Source organism: Sinocyclocheilus grahami, unplaced genomic scaffold (assembly GCF_001515645.1).
Source record: "Sinocyclocheilus grahami isolate Dianchi unplaced genomic scaffold, SAMN03320097.WGS_v1.1 scaffold42.1, whole genome shotgun sequence".
Taxonomy (NCBI): Eukaryota; Metazoa; Chordata; class Actinopteri; order Cypriniformes; family Cyprinidae; genus Sinocyclocheilus; species Sinocyclocheilus grahami.
This window is the reverse complement of record NW_015505221.1, coordinates 1,972,201-2,000,129: the sequence shown is the minus strand read 5'-3', so window position 1 is coordinate 2,000,129 and position 27,929 is coordinate 1,972,201. Positions and strand designations below refer to the sequence as shown.

The 27,929-nt window shown below is 35.7% G+C and overlaps 1 protein-coding gene across 1 annotated transcript in view; it reads right to left on the bottom strand.

Annotated features, from left to right (window-relative positions):
• LOC107582280 (neurobeachin-like) overlaps positions 1-27,929 on the bottom strand; it is a 288,543-nt gene that overhangs the window by 182,016 nt on the left and 78,598 nt on the right. The window contains exons 3-13 of the mRNA XM_016268046.1: positions 22,925-23,156; positions 15,529-15,629; positions 14,871-14,966; positions 13,702-13,823; positions 11,908-12,034; positions 11,330-11,449; positions 8,277-8,423; positions 2,704-2,901; positions 2,277-2,410; positions 1,296-1,404; positions 31-183 (exon numbers count right to left, since the gene is read on the bottom strand). Of these exons, the coding sequence (XP_016123532.1) occupies positions 31-183; positions 1,296-1,404; positions 2,277-2,410; positions 2,704-2,901; positions 8,277-8,423; positions 11,330-11,449; positions 11,908-12,034; positions 13,702-13,823; positions 14,871-14,966; positions 15,529-15,629; positions 22,925-23,156 (1,539 nt within the window). The remainder of the gene's footprint in view (positions 1-30; positions 184-1,295; positions 1,405-2,276; positions 2,411-2,703; positions 2,902-8,276; positions 8,424-11,329; positions 11,450-11,907; positions 12,035-13,701; positions 13,824-14,870; positions 14,967-15,528; positions 15,630-22,924; positions 23,157-27,929) is intronic.

The window sequence follows — 27,929 nt, the reverse complement described above, 5'->3', positions numbered from 1 at the left end:
ATCTTCTGCAAAAGACATGACCTTGCTCACCTTTGCGGGTATGTGAATCCAAATAGCTGCGTTGAACAGGATATGGTCGCAGAGTTGTTTGAGAAGAGGCGCACCGTGGGTAAGGCCATTCAGGTATTTGGCGAAAGTGAGGAACTGCTCCAGAACGGCCCTGGTGATGTGCATTCGAGATGCCTGAGAAACAATTATGAGAGTTTTGTTTACCAAACCAACCTGTAATTCTCAGTTTCCTTAAAAAAAAAAAAAATGAACCAACCAGCATCTGAAGACTTTTCAGTATGACTTTTCAGCTAAACAAAGATTTTAACTTTGTAGAGACTTTGTGTGTTATTAGTCTCAGCTGGCATCTGAGGTCCAGACAGGTGCGTGGTGTGAGACAGGAGTGAGTATAAACGAGACACAAACAGATGGCCGGCCACGTGTGAATGGGACGCAAGGCAGCGGGATCATTCAGGTGTCGTCTAGCTCAGATTTACAGCTGCTGCTGTTAAATGACAAAGTGAGTCTTTTTACTCAAGAGCCGACTTCAGATGGAGCCACGGGTATATTGAGACTATGAAATAAGGACAGTTGTTAATAAGTAAAGCATAAAGCATAATGACACTGGGTTAATTTGTATGACATTGCCATAAACCCATGGACAAGGAGGAATATAATAGCGCTGTTGAACCAGCATTCACCATGGAAATGCTGAAGTGTGCGTTTGTCCTTCATCAACCATAATGCACCATTTCTCCTCTGTCCTAGCGAGTGAATTTTGTGCGTGTTTTTTAAAATTCAGCTCATGCTTACAAAAGCTTGAGTCAAGCAAGGTCTTAACAACTCCTTCAGAAAAGTACAAATCGTAATACTCTTATAGCCTTTTAAAGAAAGGAGCAAGTATTTGTGAATTGAGTAAAAGCACAATTTGTCCATTACACATCAAAATCCCTTGAAGTTTTGCAGTTTAAGGTGTGTTTAGTGTTAAAATACATTCTCTTATCCAAATTAATGCACAAGTATAAGACATTCATAAGCTGATTTCCCCAAAGAGCGTAAACAATGTGGTGCTTTAAACATTATTCTGTTTATTTGAGTGGCCCAACATAATAGCTATGGCCTAACCAATGCTCCTGGCCGTAGAACTACCAATTTGTCTGAACAGTGGTAGGAGAAAACCTATTTGGAAAAAGTTATTTTAGCAATTCTGTTTTGTGCTGCTAACTGCGCAAAAATTACACACTTCAACTTTAACCAATCTAAATTGTATGTTGGAATAAGAAAAACAAAGAAAACAGAGACATCACCTTTTCCAGCAGGTACCCAATCACAAGGAAACCCTTCCCACCAAGCATCTGCTCTTGCATTGCCACTGAGCTCTTGAGTAGCTCGAACAGGAAGGCCAGGAGAGTGGAACTGCACAGAAAACATCTCATTACACAACTATATGGGGGTAACCACTGCAGACTCAAAATGAAAGACTTGCTGACTAAATATTGATGGAATGAATGGTAAGAACATCCTGTACTTGATATATTGCTTAGGTTATTGGCCGATATTATTATTATAATTTTTTTCATTTATCCGTATCAGCTAATATTGGATATTTTATTGTGGATTAATTTATATTTAGATTACCTTTGTCGTCATCTAAAACTAACCTAAAGTTAATGTTTAAAAACACTAATATTTAATAACACTGTTAAATGTAATCTTTAACAAATCTCAAAATGAATATTCATTTGGATGCTTAAATTCACTACTGATTTGAATTTAATAGTGTTTTATTTTTTAATTATTTTGACATAATAGTATAGAATTTTAATATCTAACATTTACTAGATATTGGCCATAAAATACAAAATAATTTTTTTTAAATACTACCGTTCAAATATTTGGGGTTGGTAAGATTATTTCATGTTTTTGAAACATTGAAGCATAACAAGGGTGCATTTATTAGATCAAAAACACAGTAAAAACTGATATGATGGAAAATATTATTACAATTTAAACAAAACTGTAATTTATTTCTGTAATGCCAAAGCTGAATTTTTAGCTTTTCATTCAAATATGCTATTTGATTAAACATTTCTTATTATTATCGATGTTGAGAACAGATATGCTGCTTAGTTTGATTATTATAATTTTTTCCCCCCAGGATTTAAAGAGTAGATTAGTCAGCATAAAGAACAACATTTATTTGAAATAATTTACTTCAATCAGTTAAATGCATCCTTACTGAGTAAACGTATTAATTCCATTCAAAAGGTGGAAATGATGTTACTTACCACACTGTGGTCTCCACTTGGCTTTCACTGTGCTGATGGAAATCCAGCTGTGCAAAGAGAGGAAACAGCACCTGGATACCGCCAATGGAGTGAATGGCACTGTGAATGGAGTGTGTAACGATGGCCTTCACATCCTATATAGAAAGAGAAGGAAAAAATCAAATGGATTAAAAAAGTAGTGGTGGATGCATTCAGTAATTTTTTGCCACTGTTAAAACTACTGACTCACATTAAGCACTGACTAATCGCAGCGGAAATGTGTTCATCCAAACAATTAACACTGAATGGCAAACACTGACATTATCTTGTGGTGTTAGCTAAACAATGCAGCATCTGATTAACATTTAGTGACATTACCAACTATTATGTGGTTTATTTAGCACTAAGAAAGTAGAACGCAGTCTTAAAGCATTAAGCAGACATTTACCTGTAGCATTAGAGCGTGAGGCGAATGCACGAATATGGACGGGTTTTCTCTGGGGGAGGACTCCAGGCAGAGCTGAGCGTCTGTGGCTTTGGCGTTGTAAGTGAAGGAATTGCTGTTTGCTAGCTTCCCATCATACAACACTTGCTTATGGTGGTCAGCCAGGTGGATGTCGCTCTCTGATTTAAATTTAAAGGTGCTCTAGGGAGGTAAAAAATAATGATAAAGGGATGGATTCAAAAGAGAAATATAGACCAATATAGAAAGAAAATCTGGTTCATAATTTGCCTCTAAACAGTGCATAACACAAGTGAGACATGTCAAGTGAGACAAAGGTGAGAGAATTAACCAAATATGACAATGTATATTTAACACATCTTAAAATAGTACCTCTATGTAAATCGTATTATTCTGTAAGGATTTACAATTCCTAGCATGAAAAGGAGAAGATTATTTTTATGCAGTGATTAAATCTTATCCAAAGTCGTGGGAGCATGATGAATAATAAATGAGCTTAGTGGCATGAAATAATCATGAAGATGAAGTAGGGGCAATGTGGGAATCCCCCGGCTGAATTATCATCTATGAGGTTGTTTTGTGTGCTGTCAAATCAAAGGCCTGTGGCCCAACACCAGCAGTACATCCCAGGTGATGATGTCATCCAGATGTGCTCCAGACGTGTGCTAACTGTGTAAATGTGCAGTAAGCAGACAATCCTAACAAGGCATTTTTAGAAAATCACCTGTGTTTTTATCAGCAGACACGCGATAACACTTGCATGAACAAAAACATTGTTTATAGTTTGTCATGTGACCAGGTAACATATATATGCACATATGAGCATGTCTGAATATCATAATATGCACAATTAAGGGCAAAAAAACTTATTTTCCCCAAAGATACACATTAAAACATGGACTATGTTCAAAATTGAAATCATTTTAATATGCTGATTTGAAACATTTCTTATTATTTTCAATGTTGAAAAGAGTTCAATATTTACATATTTTTGTGGAAATGGACATCATTTTTTTTTTCAGGATTAGAAAATATAAAAGAACAGCATTTATAGGAAAGATAAATCTTTTTTATTATTATTATTACAGTCTTAACTGTCACTTTTAACCAATGCATCCTTGCTGAATAAAAATATTAATTTTGTTAAAAAATATTTCTGAATGGTATTTCATATTATTAATAAGAATATTTCATATTAATGGACTATGTTCAAGATTGAACACTAGTGCATCACATACTGCATACTGTGGAGTATATACTTTATTTCTTGCTATATTTGCCTAAAACAACACATAATTCAACAATAAATACTTCAAATAGCTCTGCACCACATTTTTGCGTCACATTTTCAATCAATTCATTCATTATTTTAGTAAATATCATCTAGCTTACTTGACATTTTTTATCAAGTTTTATATAAAATTGCCATAAATTATGTACAATTAGGTTATACTTTATTTTAAGGTGTCTTTGTTACAGTGTAATTATACATTTAAGTACTGAGTAATATTTATTAACTACATGTACTTACTATATGATTAGGGTTTGGCTTAGGGTTACTTGCATGTAATTATGCATAATTTATTGTTATTATAATAATAAGTACAAGTGACATGTATAACAAAGACATCTTAAAATAAAGTGTTACCTAAAATTACCCTAAACTCAAACAAAGAATACAAATGAGATGTTAACAACTACTGATTTTTATTTTCCTGACCCTTTATATTCATATTTCATTATCCATGTACTAACTGTGCACCAGTGTCTGTTTAAAGATGTAGGAGGGTGTTTGTAATGAACTTGTTGTCGTTAGATTATTGCCATGTGGATACGGTTTCCAAGGCAATAAAATTAATCAAATAATTTTTAACATTCACAATCTGTGAGCAAATGAAATATAGCATTATATGCAAACAAGTAATATCTGTTTAGCTGTTGCTTACGTTAGCTTTACTGTTACCTGTATTCTTTTCAAAATGGAGAATAGAAAGAGAAAAAGAAACACATACCAGATTTGCTGGTCTGTATGCTTATTTTGACCTAAAAAGATTCATGTTGTTTGGTTTATTCTGCTTGCTGAACAGAGATAGCGTAAATGTCACCTGTTGCTGGTCAGGTTGCTGCTGCAAACATATGATACAGCACAAAACAAATCTCAAAATCCATCAGACGGATTGGAAAATAAATACCACAGCATGTTAATGCATGCTGACAGTTTTGCAAAAAAGCTGAAAGCACAGCATCAGAAGAAAATAAACCTGACAGAATGTCGGCGTAACGTCTGATACACTTTTGTCAGAATCTGATGTAATGCTCACATGTTTTCTCATAGTGAGACTTCGCAGTAGCAATAGCGCATCTGTCTTCCATGACAATAGGGAGAAAGACAAAGAAAGGGACTAGTTCCGCTTCAATCCAATATGAAATACAAAACATACACACATATAAATGTTCTTTTTAAAGGAGTCAAGAACTGAGAAATCAAAATTCCCTTGATCTTTTGACAAATAAAAGGTCATCGTACTATAAAAACATCCTGTAAGTTTCAGAACTCAAAACTTTCTTGTTAGTCTAAAAACAGCTTATATTGAAGCCAATCTGCCAAAACCACAGCTTGTGGAATGTGTCGCTCTATGACGTAATAGAGCGGGTAAACCCCGCCTCCGCAGAAGATCGACGCCTGCTTCTACATCACTGCCTGATTAGCTCCGCCCACTGATTTACGCATTTAGTGTAAATAACGAGAGAGGCCAATATGTACTGAGTTTGATATGTACTGCTGTTAACCTAAATCACAGCAGCGTCCATCCATGAAGGCTGTAGGCTGTCAAACATACACAACTGTTTCAATCATAGCAGTGGGCGTTTACTTCCGAGTCTACAATCTGCCACACCTATTCAAACAGAGCGTTCTGATGAGGGGGGTCAAAACAGGACAGAAAATAGCCTATTGCTGCTAAATTATGATGTATTTTGATGTACCAATTTTGATTATATGTGGACCTCAGAGAACAGTACAAAATAATATAAAAGGCAGTTCATGACTCTTTCAACTTTATACTCATTAATGATGTATTTTGATGTACCAATTTTGATTATATGTGGACCTCAGAGAACAGTACAAAATAATAAAAAAGGCAGTTCATGACTCTTTCAACTTTATACTCATTAAAAAATCCTGAAAAAAAGTATCATGGTTTCCACATGAGCTCCAAATCAGCATATTAGAAAGATTTCTGAAGGATCATGTGACACTGAAAACTGCTAATCTGAGACCAAACCTGTACATGCTTCAGTTAAGACAAGACCACAAGTCTGATTGGGGGTCAGTGTTTTTAGGCAGCTGCAACATAGACTGCCTTTTCTGGTGAGTCACGGCAGTAATCAGGTCATCTTTAGATCAGTCACAGAAATCACAGGAGACTGTGCGTGTCCGGGCAGGTACTCTGCTAAAAGGCTAAGAAGAGCCAACACACTACAGCCAACAGAACAAATAATGGTGTCAGACGTTGTTGAGGGCAGGAAACAGAAGTCACTAAAGACAAGGGTTGAAAACTGGGGGGAAAAAATCTACCTAACTAACTAACACGACTTGAGAACAACGAAACCAACCCAACGCAAAGCAAAGAAAAACACAAACGAACGCAAAACAAAAACCGGGGGAAAAAATCTATTTAAGATTTATTGCAACTAACATGACTTGAGAACACCCAAACCAAGCCAAAGCAAAGCCAAATTTTTAGGCAGCTGCAACATAGACTGCCTTTTCTGGTGAGTCACGGCAGTAATCAGGTCATCTTTAGATCAGTCACAGAAATCACAGGAGACTGTGCGTGTCCGGGCAGGTACTCTGCTAAAAGGCTAAGAAGAGCCAACACACTACAGCCAACAGAACAAATAATGGTGTCAGACGTTGTTGAGGGCAGGAAACAGAAGTCACTAAAGACAAGGGTTGAAAACTGGGGGGGAAAAACTACCTAACTAACTAACACGACTTGAGAACAACGAAACCAACCCAACGCAAAGCAAAGAAAAACACAAACGAAAGCAAAACAAAAACCGGGGGAAAAAATCTATTTAAGATTTATTGCAACTAACATGACTTGAGAACACCCAAACCAAGCCAAAGCAAAGCCAAAAAAAAAAAAAAAAAGGCAAAACAAAACAATGACTGAATTCAGCAAATCATATGGAATATGTGTTATTCCACATTCATGGTTTCTTTTACAACTATTAAATGTTCTTGCATGAGCAGGCTCTAATAAAAAAATATTTTTGCACCCTCATTGTCATTCGGTCCACAAACACTATTTTAAAGGAGACGGTATTGCTTATAGTGGATCCATCACAATTAAAACCCCATTTTATAGCGTTTTTCATCAAATGGGGGCCAGGCCCTGTAGTCTAGCCCTGCTACATAAACTCTGAAGGCCTCTGCCCTATTACTAGACAAGGTAGATCAGCCCGAAGAGCTGACAGGCAGCCTGATAGCTGGCACTCCGCTGAAATATACAACCCCTTTTCAGATTTCGAGAGACTCCATTCACAGGTTCATCTGAGGTGGGTAATTGCTTTCTCCCTGAAGCAGACTGCTCATTGCTTCTGCCAACCTGCCCGTCACGACAACGTGAGGGGCAGCGGGAACCAGAGGTCTAGAAGCACAATTAATAAGGGAAATGACCAGCCCAAACTGATTAGAGAAAACCCAGTGCAAATGTCTACCAGGAAGTTTAAAACACAAAAGGTAAAAATAAGCAAAGTTATTAGCTTGCTTGTCCTTGTAGATTACACAGCCCATAACTAAAACACTACTGTAATGGAGCAAAGACAATAGAGATGGTGAATTTGTAATTAAATTAGCAAAAGCTCATCATTCATAAACAATGGCTTTGAACCAATGTACATTTTGGGATACATATGCTATCCGTTCCATGCATGTGGTTTATTGTTTTAGATAATGAGTCACTAATCAAAGCCTGGTGCTTCAGAGAAAATTAGACTTTGCACAATGAGATTGAAAAACTGCTGCGAGTCCTAATTACTAATATGACAGAGCTTCATATTTAATAAGGATACAGCATTGAAAAAAAATTTATTCACAGTAACCTGCTCTGTTTACCCCATGGACACAATGAAACGCTAAATCACTTCAAAAGCACCTTGAGAATTAGTGCCAGAAACATGAAAAGGGAAAGAAAGGCTATAAACTATCTGGAGGAAGACTTCATTAAGAAGCAAAACTGAGAAACTTTGGACAACAAAAAGAGTAAGGTTCATCAAAGAAACGTTTAATAATAAGTCAATATGTAAATGCAGCATTTCACACTAGTGAAATCCAGTTTTGTAACATGGTAGCTGGACAATAATGACCATCTAGAAACCAGCTGAGATTTAGATCTTCAAAGCGTGGTTATTTCCTCAGGGTGTTGAAGTCATGTTGGAAAGCACATTAATCAATAACCAAATGTCACCGACAAAGGAATAACATCTCTTGGAGATCAATGGTGACTGCGAAGTGTTGGTGTGTAACACACTTTGGCAAATCTAATACATACCTTGTATCCTGGGCCTAGTTGATGGATGGCGAATATCTGAGCAGGGTTTAACGCTTCACTGAACACATAGATGGCTCCGAGCTGTCCGCAGAACACTCGGTTGGCGTCTGCCGTCTCAGATGAGCCGAGGAAACATTTGTCATAGCTCTGTGATAAGCACATGAAGAAAACAGCTTGGAGTTCTCCATAACAAAATTTCTCAAAAGTGAATAGTAGGGGAAAAAGTAGAGCGCTGGTGTGGAAATATAGTGGATGTCAGTATGCAGACTTCATAATAAGCGAGTAACGGTTCACAGCGTAACTGAGATGTAGCATTACAGATATGTTATTCAGTGCTGAAACCTGCCTATTAGTTTAATCAAAATCGGCACCCAGGAGATCTGAGGTTAAGCACTGCTGGTCCAACCTTTTAATTATCTTACATTGCTTTCAGTGAAGTACAGCAAAACAGAGGCAAAGGTCTGTGAAATTTAATCCAATTGTTGAATCCCCAGATAATATCTCATAAAAGGTTTGAACAGGCAAAATAAAGTCTGTATTTCAGATTTTCTACATTCGAGTGTTCCATTTTATTAATCAGAATTTTTGTTGTGTGTATTCCAAACATAAACATAATTACATTTTCTTATATTTTTTACTCTGGGTAAATTACTTACAAATTGTAGTCGATTGCTGATTTCAATTTACAATTAAAATTGTAGTTAGCAACGTAATCCATTACACATTTTAGTAATACAATCGGACTACTTTTTGATTACTTTTAGATTACTTCTGAATCGATGAAATGTTGAGAAACCACTTCTTAAAACTGAAATGATTTTCTTAAATCCAGTGGTCGAATACTGTGTGGCCTCTCAACTTTCTGTGTAATTATAACCAACTTACTAGTGACCGGTCTTTGTGTGAATATTCACAAAACTGGAAGACTTTCTGAATGTATATAAGTGGTAGGTTATTTTAAAAGGGTACACTTAAAATATGAAAAAGAAGAATTAGGGAGAAGGACAGGAGAGGACAGGAGAGAGGAGAGGAGAGAAGAGGACAGGAGAGGACAGGAGAGGAGAGGAGAGGAGAGGAGAGGAGAGGACAGGAGAGGGGAGGGGAGGGGAGGGGAGGGGAGGGGAGAGGCAGAGAGGAAATGAAAGTGAGGAAGTAAAGGCAGGTTTACTTAGCAGGAGACAAGGGTCATTACAGATTTCATTTCTGTCAATGTGCCACCACACGAAAGAGTCACGATATGGTGCAGTGTTTCAAACACACTCTGGAGTGAAGCTCACACCTTTCAGGACAAGAAGCATGCTGCTTGTTGTATATTTTTAAAGCAACGTAACACGCAACAGAGCTGTTCTTAATCCTTTTCTTTTTCATACTAGTTCATTTTTAAAACAACATGACTAACATATCCATTTTGCTATTTTGAAAAATGCATACATATATGCATGAACTATGATATTGCTCTATTGCCATTCTGCTGCTGCAACCTTTCTGCAGTTTTTTATTTATTTATTTTATCCTCAAAACAAAACCACATTAAAAATCGTTGCTATAAAGCCTGTTACTGCTTATATTAAGTCACTAAATCAAAATTTCAAAGCTGTTATTAGGAAGATGAAAAGAAAAAGAAATAAAAACCCTATATGAGTCTAAACCACTGGAGATCAGAAGAATTAAACGGTTCATTTACATGTGCATGATAGAGGAAAATCTGATTAATCCAAAGAACTGCATTTGGCTTCTTAAACTAACAATGAACTGTTGTTTTAATCATAAATTGGATCACAAGAAGTATGAATCACATCGCTTATCTGCACATTATTCCACTATACACATGAAAATAAAAACATTAAATTGAATTTCTTAAATTCTGTCTCCCACTAAAGTGCTCATCCCATTTATTTGTTTGTTATAAATTATTTATAATAATTTTTTATTATTAAATTTTGTATTATTAAGTTTTAATTTATTTTATTTTGCATTCAACACAAAGTTGCATCATCTTATGTTGCACATCAACTCACAGTTTCACACAATATGCTAATTTGCCCCCATGAATGTACGATTAAACTGTAAGATTTAATTTTGGGAAAGACATTCACGACCTTGGCAAATCCCTTAAGGCTCAAAAGAGCAAGTTTGAGTAATTAACATTTATAAAGATTACACCAGCTAAGAGCATTAAACATTGAGTAGAAACAAGGAAATCATTTATTAGACAGATGTTTCAAAACTGCAGTAGCTGTGCAGTGATTTCCAAGAGATTTCCCTTCGATTCAACAAAACAAAAACAAATACAGAAAATGGCCTCAGTTATCTTATGTCCTGGGGTTTAGTAACAGTTTGTAAACATATTTAGCCCAGTTAACTGGATCATGCATTTTACGACACAGCTTCGTGATTTTCACTGAGCATCACAGCAAGAAAATTCACAAGTGCATCCACTCAATTCTTACTCCTTCACAACACAATCAGTAGATTACTACAGATGCTTAGGTTATTTTAAAAGGGTACACTTAAAATATGAAAAAGAAGAATTAGGGAGAATCAATAAATTATGAACAGTTTACTGATATAGTGTGAATAATATGAAATCATGTAATTAATAAAAAAGTAACTGTAGTCTGATTACAAGTATTTTAAAAGGTAATATAATCTAAGTACTTAATACTTGGAATCTGATTACATAATCCAGATCACATGCAATCAATTACTACCCAGCATGTACATACAGTATATAGAGAGGGAGACAACCAATATTTCAAAAATATTTTTTTACTATTATTTAAATAACTATTATAATTATTCATATATAAAGGCATATCTAAAATATACATAAAAAACAAACTACTGATTAAGAAAAGGATTTTTGCAGCATGCACTACATGAATGGCTTGATTTGCTGGCAGAAATAAATGTCATTTATGTATTCTGAAACTGTGATAAATCAATGCATCTTTCATAGTTTAATTTTACACTGTGCACACAGTGGTGATGATAACACTCTGAGACAACATCCGGCAGCTAAGACTGAGAGAGTGATAACAAAGTGGTCTTACGTCGTTGGTGTTGACGTGCCAAGCCATGTCGCCGTAGGAGACAAGCTGTCCATTTACGTAGCAGCGAATCTCACTGTTCCTCCAGCGGTTGTAGATGTGAACGATGCTAATCATGTACCACTAGAGAAGGAAAAACGTTATTACATTGTGATTTTGTCAGCATTAAAACAAAATAAACCCTTTTCATTTCATTTTCATTTTATTCTCTTGCACAATCAATGATTTATCAGTGTTTGCTATTCTAGGAAATAGAATTATAGGTTTGCTATAAGGAAATAGATACATACACTGTCAAGTTGCATTTATACATCATAAAAATTATATAAAAGACTGATAATATAACAGTAACTGAATTACATGCAGATTCCAACAATACTTCTTGATAGCAGACTAATTCAGTAATCATCAAAACCTTTTAAATTAAAGGCTAAATGCTGCAATAGTCTATGAAATCAGGAAGATCAGGAAAAATATAGAATTTCATTTTTTATTTTAATTTTTTAAAAATAGTTGTATTTTTCTTTCCTGGCACTGAAAGCACACATTTCAGAGAATCAAAGCTGGAAATGAAAGCCTACCTTGCGGGGCTGAAAGTCATATTTCACGCAGTGCTGGAAGCCCTTTCCTTTCGACTTCAACGACGTCACAATCAAGCAGTTTCCCACAAAATGTGCCGAGTAGCCGATGCCTTTGCTTGTGCGGAAACTGAAATTGAAAAATTGAAAAATACACAATATATAGCAATTCATAACACACGGATGTGCTATATCTACATAATTTCTTGTTTAAAAAAAAAGCTTAAACCAGTCTAAGATGTGATCCTGTGAATCCCAGTTTAGCCTTGAAAAACCTAAACTATATATATATGTATATATATATAAAATAAAATAAAAAAACACTTTATATTTAGCTTACAGTTGTTTTGATGTTTTTTTTTTTCTTGTCCCAGCCTGGTTTTTCTATAGGAGTTTTGGGCACTTTGGCTGGTCAGACTGGAAAAAGCATCTTTCTGACCAGCTAAACCAGCATAACTCCAGTTTAGCCAAACTAGGAGATCATTTTAAACCAGCTAAGACCATGTTAGACCAGCTACAACCAGCAAACCATCTTAGGCTAGTTTATGATGTTCTACTTCAGCAGGGCAGGGAAAATCCCATCTTAAGCTTTCTAATAACAACTTGTTTTGCTGGCCTTAGCTGGTCTACTAGTTTGACCAGACCTGAAAACCAGAAAACCAGCTTAGGCTGGTCTACAATGTTTTTAGCACAGTATGTAGGTTTCTTGATATGCATTAACTAGTTTTCTGTTCCAAAACAGAGGAGCGAGTAAAGATATCTTACTGTATGTCAAATGTCAAAGACAGTTTTGTGTTCTCTGTTCGCCACAATAGAAGCATTCACAATCACATACAAGAAAACTAACAGCACAAGAGAACATTTTAGTGTCTTCAAGAGCAGAGAATGAGTGTGATTCTCAATGTGAATCAATACTCTGTTTTTCTTTGCGAACATCTTTTATTCTGAATCTGTATCATGCACAGACTGAACTCTGAGTTTGTGTGAGCGGTCCTACGCTTGGCTCCAGGCTACAGATCTGGCAGCACAACAGCAAGCAGGACCCAGTGCTCACTTTCAAACGGTAGCTAGTGTTATTAGCATGGCAGCCTTCAACAATGCTGTTTTGTAACCTCCTCACAAAGTCTGGGGCAGTTTCTCAATGCCTGGATCTACATAATGTATGGAGGAACTGAACTCAGTATTGTGAACTCAAGAACATTTAAGAAACAATTTTTTTTCAATGGATGTTCAAAAATGGATGTTGTCCTTCTTTCTCTCTCTCAAAACACACTCACTCTTTCTCCCTCGAGGAACATTTTGCCTCGCTCCTGGAATCCTGGCCAATAAACACGTGTCTGTGCTATTGATCTGAGCTCTAACTACCCACAAGTCTCTACACATGATGCTCTTTTTGCCTGGCTGACATTAAAAACCCAAATTAATGTCTATTTCCACCCTAGTGCCCCTCTGCAGAGGTTTTCCAGTGATTCCAGAACATTCTGCCCTGGGGTTCAAACACCTATTGGTTTAATCAGCAGAATCTGACCTAATTCCCTTTTATGCTTGCATAATCCACCTCATCATCAAAAAACAAAATCCTCTAACAAAGCTAATTATATAAGTGGCAAAGCAGCCAGAACTCTCTCTCTCTCTCTCTCTCTCTCTGTATTAAACGCTAAAACAAAGCCACTCAGTTTAATTTACTTACAGAAGCAGGCGCTGAAGGTCATTTTCTTTTCTGCTAAGCAAGTTTTATCTATGAGTTGACAAAGTTATATATAACCACATTAAAGCGTAGGCTGTGAATGTAGTCACCAGTAAAGGTAGGGTTTGTCTTTGTCCACGTTGATGTTGTTCAGAGGATCCATGCGGAACCAGGTGTTGAGGGTGAAGCCGTTCTGATAAGGCCATTTAGCAATGGGAGGTAACGCAATCGCCTGGCAAAAAAACAGAGGGCAAAAATGTCTTGTAGCCTGTATATGTTTTTTATAAATCTTTTAACATGCTAGACATTTGTTTATATCCATCCAGCGCTTCAAAAAAATAAACAATTTATGCCATCAACTTATTGTTCACAAAATACAAATAGCCAGTCAAATAAATATATGAAAAATAGTCACAAGCACCATATTAGTTTTTATATTTACTAGTATTGGTCGAAATTGGATATACTGTATATATACATATATAGACATGCACACTCTAATTTTACTTTTAGTTTACTTTTGCTGCACTTAAAGTTATTCTTTAAAAGCACTAAGGATTTAATTAAAAATATAATCAAACTGTTACATGTAATCCTTATTAAATGTACACTACCATTCAAAAATTGGGTAAGTAAGATTTTTTCTTTGTTGAAAGACATTAATACTTTAATCAGCAAGGAATGAATTGATCAAAAGTGACAGTGAAGACTTAAAGTCAAAGCTAAATTGAACTTTCTATTCATTAAAAAAATACTGGAAAAAATTCCATAAAAATATTAAGAGGCACAATTTTTTCAACACTGATAATAATAAAAATTATTATTATTATTATTATTATTCCAAATCAGCCGAATGATTTCTGATAGATCATGTAAGACTGGAGTAATAGCTGCTAAAAAAATTAGCAATTAAACTTTATAACATACTAAAACAGACAACCGTTCTTTTAAATTGTAATAACATTTCACAGTATTTTTGATCAAATAAATGCAGGCTTGATCAGCTTAAAACAATTCTTTCGAAAGCATAAAAAAAAAACCTTACCGACTCAAACTTTTGAACAGTTGTCTGCATTATAAATGTTTATTTGTAGCGGATTGCTTTAAATTTTTGTATTTATTTATTTAGACAAATTTTTTTTTTATTTAAAATTGGTTATTTATTAGTTAACCATACTGTGAAAATAACATTCAAAACAACTTTTAATTTAACTTCACAACAACTGAGATATGCATTCAAAGGAAACGCAAAAGAGGCTAAAAAGCGGAGGTCACTCACAGCTGCACTTCGGCCAGGGAAGTTAAAGAAAGTGTCTGGTCCGTGTCTCTGTGCCATTTGAGTCAGAACTGAGAGCAGTTTGACTGCATGTCTTGGCTGTGGAAGACAGAAGTACGTGAGAGGTAAGACAAGTGACTTATGGAAAAACCAAATCACCATAACTAAAATCCCTCAGGACCTTCTCAGCAAGAACTTCTGAAATGCTCAACTTTAAATTTAACGTTTTGCCTCACTAAATCAGTTCTGATTTAAGAACATTGATCCAATCTGTCGTATTCTCACCTGTTTTGACAAGATAATGAAAACACATGCTGATCAAAACATTCCATTTTCATGTCTCATAACTAATTGTTTCATTAAAGCCCCAGTCCTCACACGAGTCTCGCTTTTTGACTCCAGAGGGGTACTTCACTCTATCCAAAAACTGAAAACTATTGTCACAACATCCTCACTGTGGTGTCCGCCAGCACTCGATGTTCAGTCAATATCCCTCACTCGAGAGAACAGTGAATCGATACCTGGGCAGGCCTGATCTGTTCTGCGGTTGATTGCTCTAGAGGTCTAAAAAGGCTCAACGATCTCCAAAAGCGGTGAAGCTAAAAAACCCCTGGGAGCCCCAGAGCCCTACATGAGTTTTCACTCATTTTCAGTGGCTTACCCACAATCCTCCTTCTCCTCTCAGCATGCTGAAGAGCAATTTGAGTTCTTTGACGGTGATACTGTAGCTGGCCAGAACTCCCAGCATATCCACCAGCAAGTCTGTTCATCATGGAGAAAGAAAAAAAAAACAGAGACAGAGAGACGTTAGATCTGGATTAAGTGAAGTGGGCACAGTGTGCATGTACAGTTGGATTCCCCAGAGTGCAGGTGTGTGTGCAACATCAAAGAAATGCGATGCAGTACTAAACAGTCTCTCGCTGTCGGTGCTTGTAATGTTTTTTTGCATTGTTTTCGGACAGCTTTAAATGTTTCCACACTGCTGACATGTTTGCTGCATTAGTGTGTGCCTCTATTCGCGTCACGTCATTGTTCGTTACAATTTGTTCAGTCGTTTCGCTTATTCGGTCGAACACCGAAAAAGCTTTTTTTTTGCTATTTTCGGCCAAATAACTTCGGTTGGCGAACATTCGGTGCATCCCTACATAAAAGTAGTCTTCAGAAGCCATATAAAATGAGCAGACGTATATTTTTCAGTGACAATTTGCAAAATCCTTTTTCTAAAAAAAACAACAACAAAAAACAGAATGACTGTTCTGACTATTTTTGCACATCTTTCATTTCAGAGCTGTTTAAACATTTTCTGAACCATTTATATAGCTTTGGGGAAATAGAAAGAAATGGGTTTTACAAGAGGTAAATTCTTAAACTCTGGAAGAGGGTCAGGTCGAGACCACTCACCTGCGATCATGTCATCCACAGAGCTCATTTTGAGCAAAAGCCTCTGAATGAGGCCGACCTCAGTGCTGGTCTGCAGGTTGCGGACACTCTTGCGCAGTATGGCAGTAAACATGCTCCAGATTTCCGCCTGGCATGTGACTTCACAGTGTTCCAGCAGCTCCAACATGCAGATGATGGCCTCTGCATCCTGGATGATGAAGTTCATCTCCAGATCAAACTCACCACCAACCAGCTGGAGGAGAAGAGAAAGAAAGAGAAGGGAAAAGGACAAGGGAAAAAACAGATTAGACTCATTTTAAGTAACAAGAAGGAGTGCTTTCCTTCTAAAGCTTTTAGCATCTGTTTGATGTCAGACAAACACAAGTGAACCAATTGTGCCAACAAATAGCTTAACTAAACCAGATGTTTCAACAATCAAATCCTTCTAGTCCTCTTCCGGTCATAAACAATAACTATAATCATTTGGGAATTATAAACACCAATCAATATTTGTGTTCTGTGGACTAAGCAAGCATGAAATTAAAGATTTCAAGACTTGTCTCGAGCACATGGGAAGACTTTAGGCACCTTCTTCAGAGAGCAGCGATGCACACATGTGGAAAATAGACCCCTGCTTCTTGAGGATTATTTTACAACATTATCAAGAGTCCACAACTCCGTCTAACTTGTTGTGAATTTTTGTTGCCAGACGGAGATTAACTCTTGTCACGCCTCAGTTCCCATAGATCATTGATTCTCAACTGGTGGGTTGTGACAAAAATGGTTTGAGATAGGCCTGGGCGATAAAACGGTATCGATATTTATCGAAGGTACACCTTCTTCGATAACGATATTAAAAATATTCGATATAGTGCACGATATAGGCATGTGCTATGAGTGACGCAGGCAGTTCACACAAACACGAACACATGCTGAACTGTGTGCTGTGCCTGCCTGTGATGAGGAGATTGTGAATAAAAAAAAAAAATATTAGTCGAATTTAAAATTAACATTTGCATTTGAATGTCAGGGAGCGTCATCAGTGGCGTACGAGATGCGGTGATGATGTAAGTGACGTTGTTGCATTTGAATGTTTTGTTAGTCTAGCCCACGAGATGCGCCACTGCTGTGTTATGCATTTAAAATATTAGAGAAATATAGAAGCTCAATGCGGAGAATCCTGAAAACAAGCCATTCACACAGATGCATATTCTGCATATTCTGTGTCTGCATTAGACGGACAAATATGACTGCTGCACTCGCGTCTCACACAAGAGATGTAGCCATGCAAAGTTAAAACAGTTAAACTTTTAGAAAACACATCGCGAATTTGTGGAGGTTATTCCCTTTTACTGCGTCTCTTATGTTTTTAAATGCAATCTGCGTGAATGGCGATTCGGCTCTTTGTATTAAGCAATGCATATATACAGGATGCTGTTTTGTTCATAATTGTTTATGCAATTTACGAAATTAAATTTGATTTATATGAGTTAATTTAGACGTAATGCACGTTTTTTTATAGACAGTTATTTCCTTGCGTTGACAATTTAAATGCGCTACATTATTTTGCTCATTGCGCCCTCCTGTGACCTTGGGAGACAAGCCAAAAGTTTCCTCAAGACCTATTTAATCTGCTAGGCCTGGGCGATAAAACGGTATCGATATTTATCGAAGGTACACCTTCTTCGATAACGATATTAAAAATATTCGATATAGTGCACGATATAGGCATGTGCTATGAGTGACGCAGGCAGTTCACACAAACACGAACACATGCTGAACTGTGTGCTGTGCCTGCCTGTGATGAGGAGATTGTGAATAAAAAAAAAAAATATTAGTCGAATTTAAAATTAACATTTGCATTTGAATGTCAGGGAGCGGCATCAGTGGCGTACGAGATGCGGTGATGATGTAAGTGACGTTGTTGCATTTGAATGTTTTGTTAGTCTAGCCCACGAGATGCGCCACTGCTGTGTTATGCATTTAAAATATTAGAGAAATATAGAAGCTCAATGCGGAGAATCCTGAAAACAAGCCATTCACACAGATGCATATTCTGCATATTCTGTGTCTGCATTAGACGGACAAATATGACTGCTGCACTCGCGTCTCACACAAGAGATGTAGCCATGCAAAGTTAAAACAGTTAAACTTTTAGAAAACACATCGCGAATTTGTGGAGGTTATTCCCTTTTACTGCGTCTCTTATGTTTTTAAATGCAATCTGCGTGAATGGCGATTCGGCTCTTTGTATTAAGCAATGCATATATACAGGATGCTGTTTTGTTCATAATTGTTTATGCAATTTACGAAATTAAATTTGATTTATATGAGTTAATTTAGACGTAATGCACGTTTTTTTATAGACAGTTATTTCCTTGCGTTGACAATTTAAATGCGCTACATTATTTTGCTCATTGCGCCCTCCTGTGACCTTGGGAGTGCTCCAGATTTCCGCCTGGCATGTGACTTCACAGTGTTCCAGCAGCTCCAACATGCAGATGATGGCCTCTGCATCCTGGATGATGAAGTTCATCTCCAGATCAAACTCACCACCAACCAGCTGGAGGAGAAGAGAAAGAAAGAGAAGGGAAAAGGACAAGGGAAAAAACAGATTAGACTCATTTTAAGTAACAAGAAGGAGTGCTTTCCTTCTAAAGCTTTTAGCATCTGTTTGATGTCAGACAAACACAAGTGAACCAATTGTGCCAACAAATAGCTTAACTAAACCAGATGTTTCAACAATCAAATCCTTCTAGTCCTCTTCCGGTCATAAACAATAACTATAATCATTTGGGAATTATAAACACCAATCAATATTTGTGTTCTGTGGACTAAGCAAGCATGAAATTAAAGATTTCAAGACTTGTCTCGAGCACATGGGAAGACTTTAGGCACCTTCTTCAGAGAGCAGCGATGCACACATGTGGAAAATAGACCCCTGCTTCTTGAGGATTATTTTACAACATTATCAAGAGTCCACAACTCCGTCTAACTTGTTGTGAATTTTTGTTGCCAGACGGAGATTAACTCTTGTCACGCCTCAGTTCCCATAGATCATTGATTCTCAACTGGTGGGTTGTGACAAAAATGGTTTGAGATAGGCCTGGGCGATAAAACGGTATCGATATTTATCGAAGGTACACCTTCTTCGATAACGATATTAAAAATATTCGATATAGTGCACGATATAGGCATGTGCTATGAGTGACGCAGGCAGTTCACACAAACACGAACACATGCTGAACTGTGTGCTGTGCCTGCCTGTGATGAGGAGATTGTGAATAAAAAAAAAAAATATTAGTCGAATTTAAAATTAACATTTGCATTTGAATGTCAGGGAGCGTCATCAGTGGCGTACGAGATGCGGTGATGATGTAAGTGACGTTGTTGCATTTGAATGTTTTGTTAGTCTAGCCCACGAGATGCGCCACTGCTGTGTTATGCATTTAAAATATTAGAGAAATATAGAAGCTCAATGCGGAGAATCCTGAAAACAAGCCATTCACACAGATGCATATTCTGCATATTCTGTGTCTGCATTAGACGGACAAATATGACTGCTGCACTCGCGTCTCACACAAGAGATGTAGCCATGCAAAGTTAAAACAGTTAAACTTTTAGAAAACACATCGCGAATTTGTGGAGGTTATTCCCTTTTACTGCGTCTCTTATGTTTTTAAATGCAATCTGCGTGAATGGCGATTCGGCTCTTTGTATTAAGCAATGCATATATACAGGATGCTGTTTTGTTCATAATTGTTTATGCAATTTACGAAATTAAATTTGATTTATATGAGTTAATTTAGACGTAATGCACGTTTTTTTATAGACAGTTATTTCCTTGCGTTGACAATTTAAATGCGCTACATTATTTTGCTCATTGCGCCCTCCTGTGACCTTGGGAGACAAGCCAAAAGTTTCCTCAAGACCTATTTAATCTGCATATAAAAGATTAGAAATTAGATATTTGTTTAATTTGTATTGTTTGCTTGACTGTTAAAACAAAAAAATATGTGTTGTTTGTCTCAATAAATTGGATTAATTTCAAAATACAGTGGTTAAATGTAAAAATAAATTTGTATTGCTCTTTGTTTTAAAAAAGGTATAAAAAATGTCAATAATTATCGATACCGAACAATATGAAACATTATATCGTTGATAAATTTTTTAGCTATATCGCCCAGCCCTAGTATGAGAGTTGTTCTGATTGTTTGTTGGAGAAGAGGAAGAAAAATGTGCTCATTATACTCAACAATATTATGCCACAAATGTATCTGTTAATTAACGCGAACAAAATCAGACAGAATTATTTATTAATTAAATTAATTAATTATATTAAAAAATTACAATAAAATAAATTATAAAATGTATTTATTTGTTTAATAAAATGAAATAAAACAATAAAATGAAATGAAATAAAATTAAATTAAATATGGGTTCAACTGTTATGACCATAAAAGGTTTGTGGCAATCACAATATGTTCTGTAAAGTGAATTATTGGTTTCCAAGAGCATGAAACCATTAAAACTCAAGAAACATTTAGAAACCAAAACTATTAATGTTCTAAGTCCTGAAACAAAATAAGCTCTGAACCGCTAGCTTAAATGAACTTGCTATCTAATTGCCCTGCTGTTTTGATTTGACTGACAGTCTACTGTACTCATTTCTCAGCTGAACAGCTGATGGGAGTCATGACAACCACACTTTCTACACTTTCTTTTCAGCCTTTATTTGAGGAGTGATTTGCATGGACGTGTTAGAGCTGTACTCTCTAAAGGACCAAAACAGCATGACGAGAGTAGGCCTGGGCGATAAAACGGTATCGATATTTATCGAAGGTACACCTTCTTCGATAACGATATTAAAAATATTCGATATAGTGCACGATATAGGCATGTGCTATGAGTGACGCAGGCAGTTCACACAAACACGAACACATGCTGAACTGTGTGCTGTGCCTGCCTGTGATGAGGAGATTGTGAATAAAAAAAAAAAATATTAGTCGAATTTAAAATTAACATTTGCATTTGAATGTCTCATCAGTGCATCAGTGGCGTACGAGATGCGGTGATGATGTAAGTGACGTTGTTGCATTTGAATGTTTTGTTAGTCTAGATGCGCCACTAGAATCCTGAAAACAAGCCATTCACACAGATGCATATTCTGCATATTCTGTGTCTGCATTAGACGGACAAATATGACTGCTGCACTCGCGTCTCACACAAGAGATGTAGCCATGCAAAGTTAAAACAGTTAAACTTTTAGAAAACACATCGCGAATTTGTGGAGGTTATTCCCTTTTACTGCGTCTCTTATGTTTTTAAATGCAATCTGCGTGAATGGCGATTCGGCTCTTTGTATTAAGCAATGCATATATACAGGATGCTGTTTTGTTCATAATTGTTTATGCAATTTACGAAATTAAATTTGATTTATATGAGTTAATTTAGACGTAATGCACGTTTTTTTATAGACAGTTATTTCCTTGCGTTGACAATTTAAATGCGCTACATCGCTGCATTATTTTGTTCATTGCGCCCTCCTGTGGCCTCGGGAGACAAGACAAAAGTTTCCTTGATACCTATTTAATCTGCATATAAAACATTAGAAATTAGATATTTGTTTAATTTTTATTGTGTTTTTAACTGTTAAAACAAAAAAATATGTGTTGTTTGTCTCAATAAATTGGATTAATTTCAAAATACAGTGGTTAAATGTAAAAATAAATTTGTATTGCTCTTTGTTTTAAAAAAGGTATAAAAAATGTCAATAATTATCGATACCGAACAATATGAAACATTATATCGTTGATAAATTTTTTAGCTATATCGCCCAGCCCTAGTATGAGAGTTGTTCTGATTGTTTGTTGGAGAAGAGGAAGAAAAATGTGCTCATTATACTCAACAATATTATGCCACAAATGTATCTGTTAATTAACGCGAACAAAATCGGACAGATTTTTGCTACTTCTTTTGGAGTTCAATTTAAAACAGTCATTATTTACTCACATTTCAAATAAAAAATGAATAAATAAAAATATAAAAAAGTTCATATTAAAATCTAAAATAAATAAATAAAACGTAAAAAAAAATATCAAAGAAAGAAAGAAAGAAAGAACAAAAATGTATTCTTTTTTATTTTAAGGTTACATTTTTTTTAATTGAATTAAAAATAAATAAATACTTTTTTATTTTAAAAATTATGCATGTTTATGGTATGGAAATGTTTTGATTACTTATTCTTTTGTAGTTGAATAGCTAAAAACTGTCATTATTTACTCACACTCGTGTCCAAAATGTGATACTACATATGTGTGATATAGTATATTTACATATATCTTTTTCATACAAAGGCAGTTCATAGTGACCACAGCTGTCAAGCTCCAAAAATAGCAAAACACCATCAAAAGAGCACCATAAAAGTAGTTCTTTTAGTAGGTCTTCGGAAGCCATATAAAATGAAGAGACTGATATTAAAGTAATTTTTCAGTGACAGAATCCTCTTTCTGAAAAAAGACAGCATGACTGTTCTGACTATTCTGCACATCTTTCATTTCAGAGCTGTTTAAACATTTTCTGAATCATTTATAGAGCTTTGGGGAAATAGAAAGAAATGGGTTTTACAAGAGGTCAATTCCAAAACTCTGGAAGAGGGTCAGGTTGAGACCACTCACCTGCGATCATGTCATCCACAGAGCTCATTTTGAGCAAAAGCCTCTGAATGAGGCCGACCTCAGTGCTGGTCTGCAGGTTGCGGACACTCTTGCGCAGTATGGCAGTAAACATGCTCCAGATTTCCGCCTGGCATGTGACTTCACAGTGTTCCAGCAGCTCCAACATGCAGATGATGGCCTCTGCATCCTGGATGATGAAGTTCATCTCCAGATCAAACTCACCACCAACCAGCTGGAGGAGAAGAGAAAGAAAGAGAAGGGAAAAGGACAAGGGAAAAAACAGATTAGACTCATTTTAAGTAACAAGAAGGAGTGCTTTCCTTCTAAAGCTTTTAGCATCTGTTTGATGTCAGACAAACACAAGTGAACCAATTGTGCCAACAAATAGCTTAACTAAACCAGATGTTTCAACAATCAAATCCTTCTAGTCCTCTTCCGGTCATAAACAATAACTATAATCATTTGGGAATTATAAACACCAATCAATATTTGTGTTCTGTGGACTAAGCAAGCATGAAATTAAAGATTTCAAGACTTGTCTCGAGCACATGGGAAGACTTTAGGCACCTTCTTCAGAGAGCAGCGATGCACACATGTGGAAAATAGACCCCTGCTTCTTGAGGATTATTTTACAACATTATCAAGAGTCCACAACTCCGTCTAACTTGTTGTGAATTTTTGTTGCCAGACGGAGATTAACTCTTGTCACGCCTCAGTTCCCATAGATCATTGATTCTCAACTGGTGGGTTGTGACAAAAATGGTTTGAGATAGGCCTGGGCGATAAAACGGTATCGATATTTATCGAAGGTACACCTTCTTCGATAACGATATTAAAAATATTCGATATAGTGCACGATATAGGCATGTGCTATGAGTGACGCAGGCAGTTCACACAAACACGAACACATGCTGAACTGTGTGCTGTGCCTGCCTGTGATGAGGAGATTGTGAATAAAAAAAAAAAATATTAGTCGAATTTAAAATTAACATTTGCATTTGAATGTCAGGGAGCGTCATCAGTGGCGTACGAGATGCGGTGATGATGTAAGTGACGTTGTTGCATTTGAATGTTTTGTTAGTCTAGCCCACGAGATGCGCCACTGCTGTGTTATGCATTTAAAATATTAGAGAAATATAGAAGCTCAATGCGGAGAATCCTGAAAACAAGCCATTCACACAGATGCATATTCTGCATATTCTGTGTCTGCATTAGACGGACAAATATGACTGCTGCACTCGCGTCTCACACAAGAGATGTAGCCATGCAAAGTTAAAACAGTTAAACTTTTAGAAAACACATCGCGAATTTGTGGAGGTTATTCCCTTTTACTGCGTCTCTTATGTTTTTAAATGCAATCTGCGTGAATGGCGATTCGGCTCTTTGTATTAAGCAATGCATATATACAGGATGCTGTTTTGTTCATAATTGTTTATGCAATTTACGAAATTAAATTTGATTTATATGAGTTAATTTAGACGTAATGCACGTTTTTTTATAGACAGTTATTTCCTTGCGTTGACAATTTAAATGCGCTACATTATTTTGCTCATTGCGCCCTCCTGTGACCTTGGGAGACAAGCCAAAAGTTTCCTCAAGACCTATTTAATCTGCATATAAAAGATTAGAAATTAGATATTTGTTTAATTTGTATTGTTTGCTTGACTGTTAAAACAAAAAAATATGTGTTGTTTGTCTCAATAAATTGGATTAATTTCAAAATACAGTGGTTAAATGTAAAAATAAATTTGTATTGCTCTTTGTTTTAAAAAAGGTATAAAAAATGTCAATAATTATCGATACCGAACAATATGAAACATTATATCGTTGATAAATTTTTTAGCTATATCGCCCAGCCCTAGTATGAGAGTTGTTCTGATTGTTTGTTGGAGAAGAGGAAGAAAAATGTGCTCATTATACTCAACAATATTATGCCACAAATGTATCTGTTAATTAACGCGAACAAAATCAGACAGAATTATTTATTAATTAAATTAATTAATTATATTAAAAAATTACAATAAAATAAATTATAAAATGTATTTATTTGTTTAATAAAATGAAATAAAACAATAAAATGAAATGAAATAAAATTAAATTAAATATGGGTTCAACTGTTATGACCATAAAAGGTTTGTGGCAATCACAATATGTTCTGTAAAGTGAATTATTGGTTTCCAAGAGCATGAAACCATTAAAACTCAAGAAACATTTAGAAACCAAAACTATTAATGTTCTAAGTCCTGAAACAAAATAAGCTCTGAACCGCTAGCTTAAATGAACTTGCTATCTAATTGCCCTGCTGTTTTGATTTGACTGACAGTCTACTGTACTCATTTCTCAGCTGAACAGCTGATGGGAGTCATGACAACCACACTTTCTACACTTTCTTTTCAGCCTTTATTTGAGGAGTGATTTGCATGGACGTGTTAGAGCTGTACTCTCTAAAGGACCAAAACAGCATGACGAGAGGCAGTGGAGGAAGCGATAAACAGTGCCTCATCCCTAGGGGAAAAAAAAAGACAAGCGTTTTATTTATGAAAACGTCCATCAGTCAGTTTCCTCAGCCTTTTATAACATCCTAATGTGTGCAATGACTGACAGTAAAGAAGACAGCAGCAACAATTATAGAGTATAGCAATGCACAGCATGTTAAATCAATTATAATAGCATACAAAGACAGTTTGTCACATTAAACATGCACTTGATAAAAGGAAACCTCACATAAACACTTTAAAAGGACCGTACTGTCAGAAGTAGACAGCAGATGACACACAAACTACTACTATCTTCTGTACAACAATGGCACAAATGAGTATTTATTCACCAAAAACAATAGAACAAGGTCCTGCTTTAATGCCAACCTAAATGAATCATTATGACAGGAAGGTATGCAGCATCTGTCTGACTTCCTAAAAACTAAAAAAAAGTGTATCTGAAGTCTCAACTGAAAACACATCTGGACCTAAAGCTGAACCCAGTGGCACACCAATAACTGTTTTACTTATAAAAGTTTTATGCTGAGGGGTTCTCAAAAAAAAAAAAAAATAGGGCTAAAAACAAGAAAGTGGAAGTTTGACAGTTAATTAAACTTCACTCTTCGAAGCCCTGGCATAATCGATATACTGAGTTTGATGTCAGGACACAATTTTATACAATATATATTATTTGAGACCATTGCATATATTTTAGTCATAAAAAAGATCAACATGAGCTACACTGCACATTAATTTAGAAATGATCACCGAATTTAGCCCAGTCTGTTTTGATCAAACCTAATTTGCTTTCCGATTTGCAATTAACAATGTCCCACAGTCGTTCAACCAAAAGGCAGTTTCACTGTTTTAATAAGATTTACTTCTGTTTTAAAGAAAACTCAGTGAAGAGTAACAGCATATCAATGAGACTCTAGAGAGTTTTCCCCCCTTCAATTGTAGTCCCAGAATCAAGTACAGAATCATAAAAAACTAATTCCCTTTTAATGGCTAAAATCAATCTTCTGAATAAGTAAAAATATCCAATTGTCACGCAGCACTGCTCTTCTTTTAAAAGAGTGGGATATTTCTTTCTTCCAGTGTGTGCACTGCATGCTTTGTCACCAGCCATTGTATTTAATAATTAGTACGATGATTACATGATTAATCCTAGTGTTTATCAAGACATAAAATAACAATTTTCTTAAATGAACAGTGCAGTTCTTGCTTACTGTTATTGCTAAATTGTGAACTGTATCATTTAACATCTTCACTTTTAATAAGTCATACACCAGAACAAAAAGGATGGAAATTCAACACAGCTTCTCCTTTAATCACAGAGCTCATCCCACTCTAAAGTGAGGTGTTTAATTGCATGCTAAGATCCCGGGAGTAATTTACATCCATTGTGCGACAAGAGGTAAATGAAAGCACAAAATCAAAGATTAGACACTCGTGGTAAAAGAAAGCACTCTCTCTCAGACCAAACAGGAATCACTCACAGTGAACAGTTAATCTCTGTTAATTTGCATTGAATTTCAGTGTCTAGATTACCAGTTGAGAGTCGCTACAGCTCAAAACACTCACCTAAAATATATTGACGCTGATTCAAATATTTAAATGAAACAACCATTTATTTGCTAGAAGTGCAGAAATATTAGGGACATTGGTGCTTGAGCTACCTTTACAAATCTGAACCCAAACATATACATTTAAATAATAAAGTATATACACCATTCAAAAGTTTGTGGTGGCAAAGATTTTTTTTAATGTTACAATTACAATTCTATTTATTTTAATATATTTTAAAATGTAATTTATTCCTATGATGGCAAATCAGAATTTTTAACTGCCATTACTCCAGTCTTCAGTCACATGATCTTTCAGAAATCATTCTAATTTGCTGATCAAGAAAGATTTCTTATTATGTACTGTATTTTAAAAACAGCTGTTTAACATTTTTGTGAATACATTTTTTCAGGTTTCTTTGATGAATATAAGGTTCAAAGGAACAGTATTTATTTGAAGTCAAAACCCTTTTTTTAATATTATAAATGTCACTTTTTTATATTATAAATGTCATTTTTACTGTCACTTTTGATTCATTTAATGCATCCTTGCTGAATATATGTATTAATTTCTTTCAAAAGTGAATCCTCTACAATTTTCTACAACACTCTACTCTACAATCTTCAAGTGACAACTCTTGAAAAAGGTACCTTAAAAGAATAGTTCACCCAAAAAATAAACTTTGCTGAAAATGTACTCACCCTCTGGCCATTTATGATATTAATGAGTTTGTTTCTTCATTGAATCAGATTTGGGGAAATTCAGCATTACATTTTGGATAGCCCAAGAGTGAGTAAATTTCAGCAAATTTTAATTTCTTAATTTAAACACAATGGCATTGGGAAGTTTTAGTTTACTGGTTCCATTTCTCTCCAAAAATAGCTAGGAATGCTGAGGGAAGAAATGAGGTAAATATCAGCAGAACCGCTCAATCTAGAATCCGCTGATTTGGCACTTGAAGC